This window comes from Nipponia nippon, unplaced genomic scaffold (genome assembly GCF_047370975.1).
Source record: "Nipponia nippon isolate SJK-2023a ecotype South Korea unplaced genomic scaffold, ASM4737097v1 scaffold_5, whole genome shotgun sequence".
In the NCBI taxonomy this organism is placed as follows: Eukaryota; Metazoa; Chordata; class Aves; order Pelecaniformes; family Threskiornithidae; genus Nipponia; species Nipponia nippon.
This window is the reverse complement of record NW_028262369.1, coordinates 45,977,374-45,997,672: the sequence shown is the minus strand read 5'-3', so window position 1 is coordinate 45,997,672 and position 20,299 is coordinate 45,977,374. Positions and strand designations below refer to the sequence as shown.

Below are 20,299 nucleotides of genomic sequence, written 5' to 3'. Positions count from 1 at the left end.
ACAGATCATTTCCTTTGTTTCATTCATCCTTTCGTTTAATCCAAAGCTATATAATTTGTTTCTCTTTTGTAGTTTACTGTTCAAAAGCCAGAAATGGTAATTTTTGCTACAAACAGATCTTACAGAGCATAATCCTCAGGCTAGCTGAATCCATCTCACTCTAACACTAAGCCTGAAGCAAGCTGTGAGGTTGGTGAAAATCATGTTATTAAAGTGGCTGGAAAGTCAAACTAATAAAAGAATCAACAGTTAGGGCAAATAATGACCGAGAAGCTACGACAGAAAGGAGTGGTGGGAAGTTTCCACTTATGTCTTGGTAGTAATAGGTAGGGCAAGTAGACAAGGATCCCCACAAAGGATTTTTTAAAGGGGGTAAAAACACAGAATATCAATTTAAAGAAAGATGCAAAGAATACATAACAATTGCAAAAAAATCAGAAAACGCATATAAAACAAAGCCTGCTTGGCTGAAATAAAATATAAACTGACAATTGAAACACACCCTCAGAATAAAATGGTACTTATGTTTTTCTTTTTCTTTCTTTTTTTTTTTTTAATTAAAAAACTCTACTCCGCAACAGCTTAAAATAGGCAACCTTCTTTTCTCTTTCTCTTTTTTTTCCTCCAAAGTAAACCTTCTTTTTAAATATAGCAGCATTTCCCCCCCTTTTTCCATAACAGGACTGATCCTTTACTTGAGTATAATGAAAGCATGAAATTTATAGGGCAGAGATGCTAAACAAAGAATTCCTGTACGTAAGTAAGTGTAGTTTTCCATTCCTGGCCCCCCACAAGAAGGGTTGAGGAGAAAGTGAGCAAGGCCTTGAATTATGCCTTTTTTTATCTGTCACTGCCCTAAGATAGTGAACCGAAACAGAGCTGATAATTCAAAGGTGACATCACAACCCAGTCTTCATGAACTGACATAAACACTTGATATTCAGTTAACCCCAAAGATAAGGCACAACTCCCTTAACAGAAAGCTGTACTTGATAGCACTATTTTTGAACAAATAATCTTTTCAAGTATCAAGCTGTAATTTAGGAATATTAAAACACAACCTTTGCAACACAAAGTACCAGTCTGCTGCGTTTTCTACACAATAGTGAAACAGCACAAAGCTAGCAAATGCTAATGTCCAAATAACTCCATTTGCTTATTTGTATTATATTAAGCAATCCAACATTTTAAAGAAGAAATATCACAAAAACACATTTAATCATTCTTAGCAATTCAATTAAATTCTTACAGGAGATACTGAGAAGTGTTCAATTTACTTTTTAGACTATATTGCTCTGTAAAGAAGCAAGCCTCACAGCAGTCCTGTTCTGTTTATGAAAGAGATTAGCAGGTAGCAGTTCTCACTGAAGTTCTTGATAAACCAGGTCTATTTTTCTGTTTTATCAGAACGCACTAGTGCAAGTGGAAATTAACCCAGTCCTACATCAGAAGTGGATCCAGCATGATGTGGCAGTAATTTCATTTAGCTAGTATTAAGTAATGCTAGTAGACAGAAAAAATAACTAGAAAAAAGTGAAATTGATGTGCTGTCTCTTTTTGGACTTGACCTGCAATCTACTATTTACATTCACATCTTGGGGACATTCTTCAGGACATCTAAATGCCACTACAAATGTCTGCTATTGCTACCTATCCTTGCCCCAGAGAGCGATATAAATTATTTTCAAGTAAGGACACCATCAAGATGACTATTACTTCATGAAAAGGTTTGGAATAAATAGCTGAATTTTGAACAAAGTTAAAGTTTCTCACAACCAGCATATAATATCTGTTGTTCTGTAATGACTTCCAAAAAACTTGGAATCTGAACATAAAAATAAGGTGGTCTAGATCAGCAGTGTGATTCTGATACCTCCTCTTCTCTTGTCATATCATAGCAACAGAGATCGGCTGAGATGTTCAGCCTAACAAAAACAAGCCTTAAGAGGATCCAAATGTAGGCTGAAAGTACGATTCCAAATTGTGTTAAGCGGACAGGCACGTGCCCACCTGCAGAATGAATCTTCCACAGGCACAGAGCTGCCATCATGATTCCTGTCTCCTCTCTACTGGAGCAGTAAAATAGGTTTGACTGGGGCATCATTGGAGCTGAGGGTTTTTTATGGTGTATTTTTTCCCTTTTTTTTTTTTTTTTTTTTTTTTTTTTAACGTGCCAAGTTGGGTCCCAGACTGGCAAACTAGAGAAAAAAAAAAAAAATTATTCCACAGTTTTGCTACATCATGTGAACTTCTACTAAGCAGACAGGTTCTTTGAAAGGGCCTTCCCTTCAGATTCTCTTTGCCCATTTGGGTGGTCTTATTACTATGTTGCAATGCCCAGTTCTTCCCCTAGCCATTTCAGCAAGTGGAAGAAAAAAGTGTGATAGCATATGGAAATTTCCCAAGGTGAAGTAAAATATTTGGTGGTAAAAAAATATATCATTGACTAGTAACTTGAAGATTGCTTATATTCATTCATTATTTATTTTTCTGGTTTTCAGTTGTTCAAATGGCCTCCGCTTATATGAGCCCATGTTTCCTTTACTCTCCAGTCACCATGGACTAACTTAGCTCCATATTCTGCAAACCACTGGTAAAGTGCTGTCTTTGTGCATTCCCCTAACTGCAATGGTGACTGCAGATTCAGGGACCCAATACTGTGGTGTTAAAAAAAAAAAAAAAAAAAAAAGGCAGTTAAACCTGTCAGCCTTTTATGACAATTCTGAATCTTCTCCATCTTCAATTTACTTTTGACTCAAAAGAATTTAAAGGGGTTTTATCCACTACTTATAATCAAAAAATTCTTATTCCTTACATGCACCTGTATGTATCAGAAATCAGCACCTGCAAGTCTTCGAAAATACTAATTTCTAGTACTATATCCAACCTTGCACCTAAGTGTTGAAAATAACTGTTCATTTATTTGGTAGTACAATTAGCAGTGTTCAGGAACAAAAAGTTGATTTTCCACCACAGAAAGCATATTAAACAAAATGTTTTATGCAGTACTGTTGAAAAAAAATAAAGGTATTTTCAATGATTGTGCTTAACAGGCTAAAGATTCTGCATAACAAATATACTCTATGATGAAAGTTGGTTATAAAGTGACCGTCTTGTACTAATGCAAAATTAATCTTGGGAATATTTTCAAAATACATGATATTTTAAAAACTTAAGATTCTGTGAAGAATAAAACAAAATAACATCTGAACATTTAGGTATACTTTCAAAATGAAACACAACATTCTTTTATTAAGCAGTCTCAGCAGGCATAAGAAGGAAAAAAAACCCAAACATTTTAATGTGGGCAGTAGCCCAAAACCTTTAATAAAAAAAAAAAAAAAATGCTATTTTGAGTTGTACATTATTATCAGTCTGAAGAGCTGCTCCAAATCAGAGCTATTACAGTATGCACTCCCAAACTACTCTAACAAAGATGAATCTACCTATTACCAGGTTAGGATAGCAGCTATTATTATAGACCCTTGATTTCTTTCAAGTAGCTCCAATGGAATAAGCCACAAGTGAATAATAAAGATCTTATAATAGCCCTTAAGAATTCTTTTTAGGTTAGAAGGCACAGAAACGAACTCAGGAGAGTTAAAGAACTCTCATCTCCTGATAAGAAAAATAATTAACCTGACTTAATGTATCTGAGTAGGTCTTATATAAATCAGACTTTTGTACTTCAAGAGCCAGACTAAAACCATGTATCAGAAAAGTATGTAGATATTGTCTTATAAGTACACATGGAACATATCTAAAACCACAAAGGTCTGCAGGTCATTTTGTGAAATGTTCAATATATTCTACTTAAAAGGAGATGTGTGAAGTACTTACAGTGCTTAGTTTGCTAGAGGTAATAATGATTCGTCTCTCATGCAACATACTGGCATAAAGTTGCAGCATGTTGTTCACATCCACAGCAACAAAATATTCAGTGAGGTTTCTCTGTTTAAATAAATAAGATGTTAACAATATAGCAACAGTAGTAGCTAAGTGGAGCATTTTATATATTACTTACAAAAATTTGTGTCCAATTAGTAGGTGGGAAAAAAAAAACCCAACCCAAAACTATGAAAGAAATCCCTTTGCATTAAAATTTGTATGCTTTAAGAATAATTGACTGGGTTTTAAAGCCAATGAAAAATTAACTGTGGTGTAAGTTATTAATATTTTGCTCATTTGATTATGCTTGTGAATTTAGATTTGCCCTTTTTTTCCAGATTTGAAAAAAAACATTAAATTTGGTATTATATCAATAGCACCATATGCTATTAAGGTAACCATTACTTCCAACCGAGGAACAGATCTTCCACCACTGCAATAACTGTTCTGTCATAGCTACAATAACAAAACTGTGCTATTTTGCCGGGCTCTCCCAACACATTTTATTCTACTTCAAGTACAGCAAAACAGCTTGCTGAAAAACACCAAGCTTTTGCTTGAGCTGCATGTGCCAGGACATCAAACGTCCACCAGCACTGGTAGAAGGTACTGGGTCCTTCCCGCAGCCACCCTTTTCACCCCAAAAAGAACCCCACTGCCATCCCCACTGGGGGGTTTAATGAAAAGCAAAGTCACCAGCACCTCTTATTTATAGTTCAGACAACACAAAAGTGGGGGAAAAAGAGAAAGGGGGGTGGGGTGGAGGAAGGAGGATGTCTGTGTTCCAGCTGAAATTAATAGTATTTCTGCATGGCACAGTGCCAGAGACATACAAGCTCTAAATAAGCTACAACAGCTACCAGCAAAAATGCCTAGGAAAACAGCAATTTTTTGCAAACTTTAGAGAATATGTATGAAAATATACTAATACACCCCACAATATACAAAACACTTAATTTCACACATTCATTATTGTATCTGCAACTAGAACTCTTACCCATCTCTTCTCAGGAACAACATATTACTGAACATTAATATAGGAGGTCTATCAACTACATGCCCCAACTCAAGGACAGAAATATGAACAGTGGAACTCTTAGTCTATACTGGACGTGGCCAACACATGGCAGCAAGGTAATGCACCCCTGAAATAACAAGTGGTAAAGGCTTCACAGCGGGGTGACCCCCCTGACTGCCGGCAGCTCCCCCACGGGGGCCAGGACACAGTGGCCAGCTGTGGCCTCCCCGGCTTACAGCCCTCCGCAGTCAGGGAACGCGGTGTGGGGCAGAGCTGCTGTTCACCAGCTGCTGGTTTATCTCCTTACAGACTCTACTATATGAAAAGCTAACTTCAGTTAAAGCCCAGATGATGATCAGAAGACTGACCTCCTTTTTGGATATATTGCGATATTAAATAAAAAAAGATATTGACAAACAAAAATCCAATGGACGATGCAGTTCCATGTAAATTCAGAAATGCATTATTAATTTGAAGACACGGAGTATAGAGTTATTCTTGGTCCATGCCGCATAAAATTTTGGAAGAGAGAAAAACAAGAGCTTTAAGGCTACAAACACTCAATTTAGAAAGAAACTCTGGTCTTTCAAGTGCTTCCTTTAACTAGTTGTCAGAGGCTGATGCCCCACGACAATTCGAGTCCAATTTACCTCGGACACCCTCTAACACTGTAGTTGACAATGGTATGCTGATTCTGTGTTGCAAAAGCTGTGGTAAAAAGAGTTTGCAATCTTGTACAGACCAATATATCTTTAGGAGACAGTCACAGCTATTCCTACATTACATCTGAAAAGTTACTGCCCCTGAAATATGTGAATCTTGCAACAAAAAATAAGAAAATTCATTTTATTGCTAGTTTACTGTAATTACCTCACCTCTTCACTCCCTTCATGTTCTAACCCTCCATTAGTACCATACTATTTTGATTCATACTGGAAGGATGAGACTTTTTTAAATGAAGTAAAAAATAATTATAAAAAGGCACCTTGAAAATTACTTTTCCCTTCTCCCACAGAATCAGAAAAATAAATCCACAGTCGCACCATCTCAAGACCCTCCATCAGCCAGAGGCCCAGAGTGAAGCTTCCCACATTTTCTTCAAGTTGAACACATAACGCGCCTTCTAACCTCCAAAGCTGTGTTTTATTAGAACCCCAAATAATAAGCTAGAACAAGAGAATTCTTTAAAATAGAGGAATTCGACCCGTAGGGTGAAACAGATGAAAATAAACATTGAAAAGCTATGCCCTGTCCTGCCCGAAGAGCCCTTGCAACAAGGGTCCTCTCTTTTACTCCTCTATCCAGCAACTTTCCGTGGTTTTCTGGGTTGCAACAAGGGCCGCGACATCTCCTCTGTGTCCCTGGCACAGACTCCTTTCCACCACCACAGACGTACCCGCAGGCCTCCTCTCCGCTACAAGCACCCCACCGTTCCTCGCCAGCCTAAGCTTCCCGGCTCCGTTGCCTTCCCTCGCCCGTCCCACCCCGCGGCCCAGGAGCCGCTGCCCGCCCGGGATGGTGAGGGGCACAGCCTCCCCTCTCACCCGCAGCGCGGAGCCGGGGCTGCAGCGCAGAGCCGGGGAGCGGGCGATCCGGACGCCCTCCCCACCGCACCTCACCGATGCGCCACCGCAGAGGCTGTGAGCACGCTTCTGTCACACTTTCTGAACAAACACCACAACATCTACCAAGAACGAGTTCTGTGGTACTGCGTGATTTTCTACTGTGGTGAACCCCCCAGCAGCTTAACTTTCAGAAGGAAGTTATTATTTGAAAGTGTAAAAATGCACATCTATACATCCATATTCAATTCCAGATTTAAATGCAAGAGTAGAAAGCAGCAAGTTTTGAAGCTTTTTTGTTAGATGTTATCCAGCTAAACACATCATAGAGAATGTGATCTGAGATTTCACATTTGCAATCTACCCACAGCACCATCAAGGATTTAGCATCTACAGAATGCAAGTCTTCATAAGAACAAAAAAACCCAATAATAATAATAACCACCACCATTCCTGGCACATGGTTACCATCCAAATGTAGGCAGGTATGGCATGTTTTCAGAAAGCCTGAAACAATGCCTTCTTACACAAAAAACAACTGCATATCTTGATAGCTGAATTTGCAGCTTAGCAAAGCAGTGTTTAAAGGGCAGGTATTCAAATAACACGAGGTGCAGAAGTAGAATATATTTTACATAAATAATCCCAACAAATGCAAACAAGCCAAGTAATTATGAACAAAGGGTGGATATAGCAGTGATCAAAAATGACCTGTTAATGCCTTAAAATAGGTGAATGATGAATGCAACTGTAACTACTAGCTAAAGGTTGTAATAATAGACATCAATCATATTCTAAAAACAGTCCTAGAAAAAAAAACATCTCCTATTGATAAAAGCAGAGTTCAGCCCTACCCACAGAATGAGGTTGATACTTCTCCTAAATATTTAAAAAAAAAAAGAAACTGTATACTTACGCTTTCAGGGATTGTTGGCAATCCAGTTATATCAGGAGTAATGAAATACGAGTGCTAATGAATGGGGAAAAATAATTAATAATTTATGCACACAGAAACCAAAAATTCTTTTGGAAAAAATCCAGCATTTAGGATTTCCAACCCCATCTTTGTTTAAGCAAATAGCCATTTTTCCAATAGCATTCTTACCACTACTAGACAAAGAATTAAGCAGATCACAACACAAAATGACAAGCTCTGGTTCAGCACAGCACACAAACCAAGGGAACAAAACACTGGGCTGCAGTTTTGAAATAACACTGAAATTAAGCCAGCTTTAAATGTTTTCACGAGCCTGAGAGCAGCATTGATTAACTTAGGCATTAATTTAAAAATTGCAACCAAAAAAAAATGTTAAAGGACAAAATGTAAATTTAGAATGGAAAAGAAAAAATAATTCACATGAGAGAATTAATTAGAATAGAAATATTATTACTTGATATACATTCTCTTCTCTTTCCAAACATATTTGAATCAAAAATGTGTGAACAGAAATGCAAGATCTGACAGCTTGAGATTCCACAATCATTTATGAAATACATTAGCAATTTTATGCATCTTAGTTTGAGGCCATCTAGGATGTAAGTATAAAATGGATTAAACTAAAAACAGATGTAATTTAAATTATTCTCATTAATCCAGTGCTTTTACTAGTTACCAGACATGGATTTAGCTCAGTAACTTTTAAGGCATTTTTGCATATTAGTCTAAATCTTGAAGGACAAAAAACCTTAAGTGCATACTAAGTAAATGTGATAATTATTGACTTTCTAGCTTTTATTTGTTTTTAATAGAATTTTGACATTTTTCGTAGACTTTCTTTGTTTTTATAGTCTATTTTAAAATTATAATTAACAACACAAAGACACAGTTTGTTTTCAAGTCAAACTTGAAAAAGATATACCAAAACATAAAGGAAGTCTATAAGATATTAAATGTGTCTTGTGTTCAAGCAAAAAAAAATTTATTAATACTATTAACTCTGTGTAGGAGACTTATTAAACCAGCTTGATACATTTAATAGAAAATTTTCCCCACAAATTAGGTCATTTGGCAATAGTTAAAAATTTAAGAAGAAAAATTGGCTTAAAAAAGGCATCTCATAAACATCATAGCACTCGCACAATAAATATCCCAGGTTATTGTTTTGCATCAACAGACAAAAAAAGCTAAGATTTTTTTTCTCTAGTCAAGAACAGGAAAATATTCAAATTAATGGAATGCCTACATTCTTCAGAAGTATAGTGAGAATAGAAAATTATTTCCTATATGTAATAAGGTCACAGAATATTTATCAAAAGATTTCTGAGTAATGAAGTTAATAACTTAGAGAAGTAATTATTTATAATTAACAAAGTAATAATATTTCACTCATTAAACAGAAAAGGAAGTCAGAACTATGAGAAGCAAAGACCCATTACTGCAGTCATTAAGAGTCATAAAGCATCAAAAATAATGTGGTATGGAGTCCTTGCACATCTTTGTGAACTCCCTTAGGAAGATGTACAACCTTCGAAGAGATACTAAATGAATAGTTGCTGTCCTGCAGAAAGTTTTCTCTAAAAAGGACACTAGAAAATGCCAGTTTTGTTCATCTATTTAAGGGTTTGATTTTGGTTGCGGTTTTTATGAAAGGATTATGACACACGCTCACATAGCTCTGAAGTTAGATTGATTTAAACAGAATAGTTACATTAATATTAGACTGCTCTTTTAGGCTAAAGACAGCAGCAGAATTTCCCAAAGGACAGGTATAAGTAAGCCTGAAACCAAAAGAGATATGCTATAGCAAGTAATTATTTCTTTAATTACAATAGGCTTTAGATAGTGCCTTTTAAACTCACCGATACAAGACAAGGCTGTTTTTTCAAAACTTGCTCACTTGCAAAAATCATCTCTTGGTTCTTATGCAAGATGAGAGAAAGATTGAACAATTGACTTTTTAGTTTTCCAACAGAAAGGCCAAAGCTGACTCTAATGCTTGTAATATTCCATGTTTAAAATATTGGCTGAAAATCTGTTTTATTCTCTGTATTCCTACCCCATGTGAATTCAGACCTAAGTTAGCTAGCTTTTCCAACAAAAAGAAACAAAAAAAAAAAAAGAAAAATCACTTTTGTTGGCCCTCTATGGGTAAAATAAAAGTGACTCAAATTATATTTAAGCTCGGGTTTCACAGGACAAATGATTACCCCTCATAAATTTCAGCTGCAGAATATTTTTTACTGGGACCAACAGGTGAAAGTAAAACTTGGTCCCTAACTGGATCAAGGCATTTTGGTGTCCTCCTGACCAAGGACTACTGGGAAACACCATGTATCCAGATACTGGCCATAATTTATGCATGATTATATACATGCAATCCTAAGTACCATTGTGGTCTGCCATCAAAATCCCGCTCTAACATCTATGAGTAAATGGGAGGAGGGATCTTTTTAATTCTGCATCATGAAATTTGAACTAGACTCATCCTGGCACAACAAAAAGGCACTCATGATGTCATTTCTACAATTATTTTTCAGACTGTAACTTCTTTTTAAGTCTATTACTACTGACAGTCTAACTTATTCACAATATACAAGGAGCAAGAAAGGAACATCAATATAAAAGACTAGGCACACAAAGTTAGAGTTGCAAGTGGTCAGAAACATTTCACTGCTCCTTGCAGCACTGAGAATTACAAAAACAGATATGCCTGTAGATCCAACAAGGATTCCGATCCAGGCTAAGCTATTCCTTGCTGTTCTGCCCGGTCTGAACCCACAACATTTGCTCGACTGTGCAGATTAGATAATCATTGTTCCGCTAAAAAAATTACAAAACTCTTTGATGTAACAAGCTACTGGGAACAAGAGACAATTGAGAAAAAAAAAATTCAGAAGTCAGAGAAGGTACCGCATCCAGCTCTGGAGTCCTCAGCACAGGAAGGACGTGGACCTGTTGGAGAGGGTCCAGAGGAGGGCCACAAAAACGATCAGAGGACTGGAGCACCTCTCTTATGAGGAGAGGCTGAAAGAGCTGGGGTTGTTCAGCCTGGAGAAGAAAAGGCTGCAGGGAGACCTTATTGCAGCCTTTCAATACTTAAAGGGAGACTACAAGAAAGATGAGGACAGACTTTTTAGCAGGACCTATAGTGATAGGACAAGGGGTAATGGTTTTAAACTAAAGAGGGTAGATTCAGACTAGATATAAGGAAGAGATTTTTTACGATGAGGCTAGTGAAACACTGGAACGGGTTGCCCAGAGAGGTGGTAGATGCCCCATCCCCGGAAACATTCAGGGCCAGGTTGGATGGCGCTCTGAGCAACCTGATCTCATTGAAGATGTCCTTGCCAGTTGCAGGGGGAATGGACTAGGTGACCTTTAAAGGTCCCTTCCATCCCAAAGCATTCTATGATTCTATAATATTGAAATAAAACCAGCAAGCATCAACTTCCTTGCAAGCAATTTGTCATCCCAGTGTTGCCAGCTGTATTCACCACAACATCCATTTCCAGGTTCATCACAACATTCATTTTGAGGTAAGCAAGTTCTGTGCAAGATGACCTGCAATGCTGACTGCAACAGGCAGTAACACTTTGCTAGAAATGGAAGGAAAAATATCTTTAAAACTTCTCTATGTCCCTCTGAAACATAGTATCATTTTTAAAGGACTTTATAAAGCATTTTAGGGTTGCCAAACTAGAATTGGTTATAATACTGCAATTAATGACAGCAAAATATTATTTGATATACAGAAGTATTCTTGGCAAAGGTACTATGAACTGAAAAATGACTTGAAAATACTACACTGACAACAGAAAGACAAAACTTAGCAACAGAAACAATTCTGACTGCAGCCTCAAAAACCAGCACATTGTTCCAGTGAAAAACAACACACAAGACTGGAAAGACTTCCAAATACAGTGGATTAGCACTGTTCAAGAGGGAAAAATACTAGGCCTCTTTAGCCTATTGAAAAAAGCATAACAAGGAATCTGAAATACAACAAATTAAAATGAAATAAAGGTAGCATTATGTTAAGCAGCAAGGGCGAGTAACTACTGGAACAGAAGTGGTAGACTCCATTTCTGTATGCCTTCATAATAGAGCCAGATGCTTTTCTAGAGCCTGTGCTTACTTTACTCGAAATATTGGGCTCAATTAAAAGTAACAGGAAATGACACAAATAAGGTCAAGATAAATAATCTAATGATCTTTCAGTATGTGCGTAAGAGAAGCCTTTACAAAATCACCTCTTTCTGTGCCCTGCAGACTGTGCTAGTTCAATCAAGAAACAGTTATTTGCACACAGTTACTTATGCATGCAGTAATTTTACAGATGCCGTGAACATCAACAATGTCTCAGAGACAGCAGAGGCTCTGTATTGCCTTTACATTTCATGCAGGCTCTACAAATGTATTTAAACATGTGTCCATATGCCATTTCTGTTAAAAACTGCAGGAACTGTGACAGGCTCACTTTTTGATGTTTCTGCAGCAACACCACCTTGCCATACTATCAATGTCCAGTCCCACATCATGAGAAGTCAGAGCACAAAAGCAAGGTAGGCGTGGACACGTTCTTTTACCCAGATGTACTGAAAGTTTCATGTAACACAGTACACGTCTCCTACCATCTTTCCTACAGCATTTTTGCATGATCAAGCAAAACTAGGAAGAAGGGAAAGGAAGATGGGAAAGAAGCCAGCTTACACAGGTTTTTGTCCAATCCTGCAAGCCTACCTACTCAGACATAAGAGGCAATATAACAGAGTTAGTGTCTCCCAATTCACAGCAGGAGAAACCAAAATTATCTACATGAAACAGCTGGAAGCACAAAAAAGTAGTCCTAGCACTGCCAGATCCCACTGCAGTTTACTTTCTTATCCATACAGCAAAATTCAAATTTCTGCTTCTTTATGACTATGACTTCAAGAGAACAACATGAGACAGAGACAAACTCTATTCTGCACAGATAGGGGGGAAGGTTGTCCAAGCCAGTTAATGATGGGAAGCAACATAAGTTTACTCTTTGCAAAGGACTGTTTGGGGGGTTTTTTTGGCTCAACCTTACCTACTATTTCATAGTCAGTAATAGGAATAAGAGTTAAACAGAGAATACTTACCACACTTAAATTGACTAAAGCGTTCGCCTTTGGCACAGGATGGCTATACAATGATTTTAACAAATCATTTGAGTCATTTTCCTATAGGGAATATTTTTAAAAGGTAGTTAATTATTGTATAAAAACTGACTAATTACCATTTACTACACTTCGAACTATATATTGACAAAGATATATATATATTTAATGAGAAAGACAATTGCAATTTGCAGAGAAGTATTTATATATTAAGTATAACATTTGGGCCAACTTTGTGTCTCAGAAAATGATTGTATCTGCAAGTTAAATCAATCTCTCATATTTCCCCATATACTCCTTAAATGAATCACATTATTTGCAACTAAAAATAGTATTAACACATCTAGCTGGTCTGTGCATCTTGGACATGATCTTCCTAAAACTGATAGCCGTGACATTTGTCTGTTCAAAGTTTTACTAAATATGCAGCTACACAGTTCTATTGTATACTTTAAAAATGATTCATCAGAGCACATAAAACAGTTAATAAGGTTTACTAAAAAGTACACGCAGCTAGCGGGTTTATCTAGGATCCCCCATCCTGATCTCCAAGAGAGACATTTACTTGGGAAGAGATGCGGCTGGAGTTTTTGTTTGGTTTAGGGGTTTCATTCAGTTTAGCGTTTTTGTTCATGGAGATTAAATTCTTTTTGTTAGCAAAGTAAAACCAAAAATATCAGTGACAAGCCAGGGACAGATTTTAAATATATTGTTTGAGTTTGCAGGAAGCTTCTGCCTCTCCCTGCAAGAATGATGATGTTACTGGATCTTATTCTAGTAAACAAGACTTTGGGTCTAGCTCTTCATCAGACAAACAGTGCCTGGGCCAGGAGGAAGCAGTATCCTCTAACAGCCTCCTCAGCAACAGATATAGGCAATATAACAAAATATTTCCATACACTGCTAAAACTTTCTGATCCATCGGAACCGTTTTCTCAGCATATAGGACAACAAACTTAAAACCCAGTAACTTAAATTGGTTGCAGTAATAGCTGCAATGCCAGAACCAGTGATCAAGAAACAAAGGAGAAAACAATCCCTACCCCTTCTGTCAAATACAGCCTTAATAACAATTTTCACTATTACAGTGAAATCGGGGCCTAAACCAAAGTCTCATTATACCATTTATAAGACTTAAATGTATTCCACTTTATTTAAACACAGCTAACACCAAACTTTCCTCCTGCATTTTCTTTTTACATAAAATATCATCATTCTCTACAGTCCATTTACTATAATGCACAATAATTGCTTATTCTATAGTTCATATATTCTTGAAATGTCAGCTTTTCCAGTCTACAGCATATGGCTGACTATTGATGCTTCTTTTTTTTTTTTTTAATTACAATCTAGTACACTAATATCGTTAAAGCAGAAAGGTATAGCTTTAATGTTCTCAGTAAAGACAGATGCCAGTATTTCCTCTCCTGCGTAATCCTGGAATACGTCTAATTGCTCATGAATATTCAAAGTAAACTATCATGATTCTTCACCAAAAGCTGCAAGTAATTTTGTCTTGCTAGTTGAGATGACAGAATTATGAGAGGTAGTTTTTAGTTAATATGAAGGGTGAAACAGTACATCATATTTTATGCAGTTCTGAAAAAAAGTGTTTGTAACTGATAATCAGATAGTTCCAGAGATCTACAGTTTACAATCAATACATCATACAGATCTCCAGTGATGTGACACTTTGCTCACACTTCACCCAGGACTTGTTTATGCTAAGACTGACACTTTATAAAGGTATATTCTCAGCAGCTTTTTAAGATTAATGTGGGATTCAAGTGACAGTGGCAGCTGTATGTTCAGATTCTTTGAATTTTAATATGATGAATGTAAAAACTTGATTCTAAATTCTACTAAAATTTTAAACTTTTAAACAGTATAGAATGACTTTACAGCACTTCAAATGGTGACTATTATTTCAAGGAAAATATTTATACACAAAGAAATAAAATATCGAAAATTACCTGTTCTTTAGCCAAATAATCTGCCAGTGTATTTAGGAGCTTGTAGTATACCTCAAACCATGGTAAGTAACTAAAACAGGAGGGGAAAAAGCATTTTAATAAAATAAAATATCAATGTATTTTTTCCAGTGCTTATAAAATACTACTATGGTTAATCTGACTTGCACATTACATATAAATAAAATGCATATAAAACTTTTCCCCACAAATTTAATGGTACATCACTGTGAGATACTAGCAAAACTACATTTCTTTATGCTGGACACCTGCTTGAAGTTCCATTAAGCATAGATTAGCTCATAATACTCTCACTTCTCATTATTTTAAAGGCACCAAAAATCATTTTAAATCTTGCCAAATCACATTCCCATTATCTTTAATTGTTATGATTGTCAGTAGTTATGTTATTTGCAATTTTGAAATTTGACATCCTGTTGTATCTGGTGGGCTGCCAGAACTGCTGCTTCCCCAGAAAATGAAAAACAAGTTTACCTGGGCAGACCAGGTACCCCATATTTGACAAGTGGTACAATGCTATGCAATAGTATAGATGTCATGTAAGAATATTTGTTTCCCTATAGAGTAATTTCTATAGATAGAATTAACTTCTAAAAATAAGTGAGCATTCACCAATATTGTAAACACACAGCACATTAATACATGAATACTTAATCGACTTTCAACACAAATCTTCATCCCATATGCGTGCAATACTCTCAGTGAGTTAAACAGCACTCAAGATAAATAAGACGTAACTGAAGAGCATGAGAAAAGAAACTCAAACACAGTGGCATTGGTTCCATTTTTTTTGTCATCTATTTACAGAACAGTTACCTTTAACAGTGACATCATCAGTGGCCTCATGCTATAGAACTTTCCATAATCACTATTTAAGCCTATGATACCGATGTAATAAGTCTGATAAACTACATAGTACCAGTATAAATTACTCCTTATTTACAAATTACACACCTTCTCATGCCTGTTAGAATTTTATCACAAAGAAGATTTACTAAAATGGTAATAGTACAGTTAATATTAGTTGTTTGAGATTAGATGGGGGGCTGGGAAAGAAATAAGGCCTGAAATATTTTTACTACATTTCATACCTACATGTAACAATACTACACACTTTGTTATTCAGTGCAGTGTAAATCCACGGACATACTTCCAATGCATTTCTTAAAAGCTTTAGTGTGTGCTGTGGACAGACCTTAAAATTTCAAATTTATATGTTTCAGGAAATATATAACTGCAACTGAAAAAGCCCAGTATGCAGAACCTGAATGTTTTCCCTGATAGGAAAAGGAAACCTGTTAGGGGAAACCCTGGCTGGCAGAGAAGCCAAGTTTACTTTTGTGCAGCAAGTCCAGTGAAGGGTTATGTTTTCTTTGTAACACCTCTGTTCTTAGTAGGCAGCTGGCAAGGCTTTAAAAACAGATCCCTTAGGGCAAAGAAAAGAACAGCAGAAATCTGAACATAGTTATGCATTTTGTAGCAATCCTACTTTGCTGTCCTTATAAATGCTTAACTGCTGGTTCTTAAAAAAAAAAAAAAAACCAAAACAAAAACAAAACCACGAAAAACCATCATGAGTTTACACATGCCAAGCCAAAGTGACACAGAGGCAATGATTTCTTTTAGAGCCACTGTATTAATGTCTTTATCACACTTTACCATATACTGTGCTGGCTATTAATCAAAACTACATCAACCTCTTAATGCTCACAGACATTTTTAATGCTTGGTATTGTTGACAGTAGTTAAGGTGTGACATTATTGCATTTGCTTTTCAATATATTCCTATATAATCATAAAATTTACTTCATTGCACCTGTGTAAGGCCACTCACTGCTTACAGGCACGAACGCTGCATGCCCTTGTAAAACACCCATCATACCAGCACCTAAAACATCTGATCTTTGAGTTTTCTTCCACCTAGGACTCCTGTTCTATTATCTTCTGAAATCATGTTAACCTGGTTTTACATGTCACTGAAACGCAGCGCAGATAGGCAAACAAAATTGTTCACTACAGCATTCAGAGTACCTGCAAATGTCAGAGCTATTGAACAGTTTTACCAGCCTAGAATTACAGCAGGGACTGGAACACTCTTCTAGCATTTTGTCCAAGTCAAGGCAGAAGGTACATATAAATCACAAAGTGTTTTTATAACACTGGACACACAAGTGGGTTAGATTACCTAAAAGCTTTCCAGTCTTTTGCTATCACTTCTGCATTAGCAGTGTTCATCACCCCAGATATTTTGCTGTAGAATACTCTAAAATCTTATCTGATCACTCATTTTTCATAATGAACATTTATGAACAGCATTCTAAAAAAAATAAATGCTCCTACTTCAATAAAATATTAACCATATTTCTTTCTTGTATCTATGTTCTCAACTCCCGTCTTATGGCGAATAGAAAAATTAAATGCCGTTTTTAAGCCTATGCATAAAAAGGTCAAATTCATTATTTGAAATTAATGAACCCTAGCAGAAAGCCAAGGGAGATTTTTCTTTCATACAGCAAGGCATGCTGACCAGAGTACTCGTACAAGAATTTCTTCCCTTAGCAAAATCAGGTTGATGATACACTTCCATGTCTTCATGTAACAAAACCACAAAGAAAAACATTGTAAAAACAGACTACTTGAACATAGTTTAAAAATGCCAGTTCCCTTTCTGAGCTGAAAGATTGGAAAAAGAATTGCTTTAAGCCTTATAACCACAGACACGGGGTTAATGTAATTTCAATATGCCTCTTAAACGTGAAAAATTAAGGAAATCAAAACAAGTATTCCATTACATTATATGGCATGAAACCAAAGGCCACCAAGACCTGTCCTCTGTTTCTTTTCCACATAATCTTCTGTTCTGCAAAAGCACGGTTTAATTGCAATAGTTTTTGGTCAATATTTTTAATTATACTGTTCTTACTGCAATAAAATATTACAAAGATCTATTGGAAAGCAGAAAAGTTCCCTTTATATTTTTCTTTTATGTATTTGCTAATTGCTATTAATTCAGTATAATAAAGAATTGTTACATTTGTTGTTTTCATAAAGAGTGCATTTGTGCATGTGCATACACAATGCATCTCTGCATGCAGAAGGAAACATAAACACAGGTTGTGTTTGTTCATAATAGAGGGCGATATCAGGTGGTATTTTAGATTCTCAATTCAAAAAGCAAGTATAAGCTCTCTTTATTTTGTAACATCCTCACGGCTGTCAAACAACATTTTTGTCCTCTTATATCACAGGCTGATTTTGGAAGCACATGTGTTAATAATCCTATTAATTTATTTGGACTACTCTAGTAAATAGATTTATTCATAGATGAACATTCCCATGATATAGGCTTCACATCTTTATCCAGTACATCGTATTGGATAAAGCACTGTATATGGCACTTGTGTGTGTGTGTGATAGCTAAAAACCAGAAGCATTGCAGGTAAAAGAATCTTCTCAGCTTGCACCGTTGGCAAATCTTGCAAAATCATTTAATCTTGTTTAGCACAGAAGAACTAGTCTATGTACAGAAAAGTCATCCAGCACACAAATGTCTATCAACATCTGTTAGGCTGGGTAACAATTTTTTTCAAGTCAGTACAGAAATGCACTGTCTGCAAAAAATAGTTTTGAAATGGCTGCAGTTAATAGAGGAGACCTGCAATATATTACTCCTAACTCAAAACTGTCACACTAATATGTATGTACCTTAACAACAGATAAAAATCAAAATTAAGTCCATTACTCGAAAGACCTTACCATCATACTTGTATTCATAAAATTATTTATGAGCAGTGCATTTCATAATTAATTAGCTGTCTTACAAAAACGTCAAAAGGTTATCAATGAAACCCCTTCATAGTAGATAAAGCGGAGGAACAACAGTGGTTTAGTTTTCAATTTTACTGTATTTAGAAGCCTGAATTTCAAGTAAAAATAATTTAGGTTCTTAAACTATGAAACCATTATTGGTTTCTTTTTTATTTTTCCTTAATTGTACACATTGTCTCTGCATTCCTCATGTTACAATCAATACCTGTTTGAGAAATAAATATACAAGACGAACATACAACAACCTCCAACAACATAGAACAATTTCTCTAAAGCTACCACAAAACATTTCTCCCATAATAACGAAAAACATCAAAATATACGCAATATTGTTTTAATAGATATGTATTCCCTGATTGAGAATACAGTGGTCTTTATTTAAAAGTACAGCCACTGCCTGTCACGAAAACAAGAGCCCAAGATATTTCATGGTTAATTAAAAACGTACTTAGCATTTTCTTTTAATCCAAATGAGCCACAAGGCAGGAGCTCAGACTTTTATTCAAAGTCACGCATAACCCTTGTTGCCGTAACTAGACTGGTGCTTCTACTATAGCTCTGATAAAACTTTTACATTCATGAGTCAAAGGTTAAATAAAGGAGAGGAAATGTTTTCTGTCAAATAGTCAGGTAACCACTAACAGTCCTGAACTATCAGCAGGAATCTAACTTCTAGTAATCAAATAAAACTAAGGAAACTGCCTTTCCGTACCTAAATGTCTAATGTCTAGGGGCTACTTTTCTGTCTGGAAAATTGACACAAAATGTGTAAAATTGAAACATTCTGCTTCTAAGGGATTTGCCTAAAGGAAGAGCGAGAAAGCTTCAAGCATGGTCTGAACTGAAGAACTACAAAGGCTTACCACATAAACCTGTCTTCCTTATTAGAGCATTTCATTTGGAAATGTAGGTGACAATTTTACAGTCGTAAAATTAATGAAATCTAAGACTAAGTATTTTAATGATGCATTTTGCGTTCCTCTGGATACATAAGGTCAACCTCAGAGTCCATCAACAGTTTCAAGACTTTTAACAAAACAAATTTCAGTCAAATTATTTGCACTAAATATTTTTACTACTAAAACCATTCAGGTAATTCAAAAACAATTTCATGTAAACGCAGAAAGTATTATTGCTACTGCAAACAGCAATGGTATTTAGAAACAATACCCAGAAGAATTAAGTCTCCTTCTATTATTCAAAAGTGAACATTGAAGCTTCTACTGTGCCACTTCAAATCTCAACTGGCAAAATTATTATTTAAATTAAAACATAAAAAGTAAAAGTAGAAGAAAAGATCTAGCATAGTATATGAGCACAACAAGGTATATTACAATATTCCTATTGTGGTACCCCTTGTTCTTATGGGGTTGCATTAGCTCAACGGTTTGTGGAGAGGGAGGAGGTGACACAGCAGGACTCACACCGAGAGCTTCTCAAAGCAGCTGTGCAGTTTAAAGAAAAAAACAAAACAAAACTTGCAAAGGAATCACACAAAACTTCCAGAGAATGATCCAAGATTTTTTTTTCTCATCTTACTATGGTTTTGCATTTACTTGCACTTTGAATTTGGCAACTGCAGTCAAGCTCTGCATGATCATTTCAGACAATACTGTATCACAATTAAGTTCTTCAAACAAAAATGCCTGAGATAGCTACCTTTGGGGATTTTTATTTCACTGTATAAACAGACAGAGAACTTGAACAAAACATTCTGATTTGGGAGAAAATTCTGTTTACACATTTCCTATACATGCATATATAAAACATAAAAAAAAAACCCCACACATAAAACTTTTAGAAGAATTTTATATGTACAAGTATATTTTCTGTTTCAAACTACCCAGTTTAAAGCAGGACCATGTGGCTGCAAATTCAGAGATGATTTCCTTTAATTAGTGTTCCAGATGAAGAATGAATTATAGAGAGAA

At 35.9% G+C, this 20,299-nt stretch overlaps 1 protein-coding gene across 4 annotated transcripts in view; it reads right to left on the bottom strand.

Annotated features, from left to right (window-relative positions):
• The window catches only part of DENND1B (DENN domain containing 1B), a 168,517-nt gene that overhangs the window by 76,040 nt on the left and 72,178 nt on the right, over positions 1–20,299 (bottom strand). The window contains exons 6-10 of one of the 4 annotated variants that reach the window (XM_087733244.1): positions 14,523–14,592; positions 12,532–12,612; positions 9,268–9,327; positions 7,385–7,438; positions 3,841–3,951 (exon numbers count right to left, since the gene is read on the bottom strand). In XM_087733244.1, coding sequence (XP_087589370.1) covers positions 3,841–3,951; positions 7,385–7,438; positions 9,268–9,327; positions 12,532–12,612; positions 14,523–14,592 — 376 coding nt within the window. The remainder of the gene's footprint in view (positions 1–3,840; positions 3,952–7,384; positions 7,439–9,267; positions 9,328–12,531; positions 12,613–14,522; positions 14,593–20,299) is intronic. The other 3 variants (XM_087733247.1, XM_087733245.1, XM_087733248.1) reach the window with 3 other exon arrangements.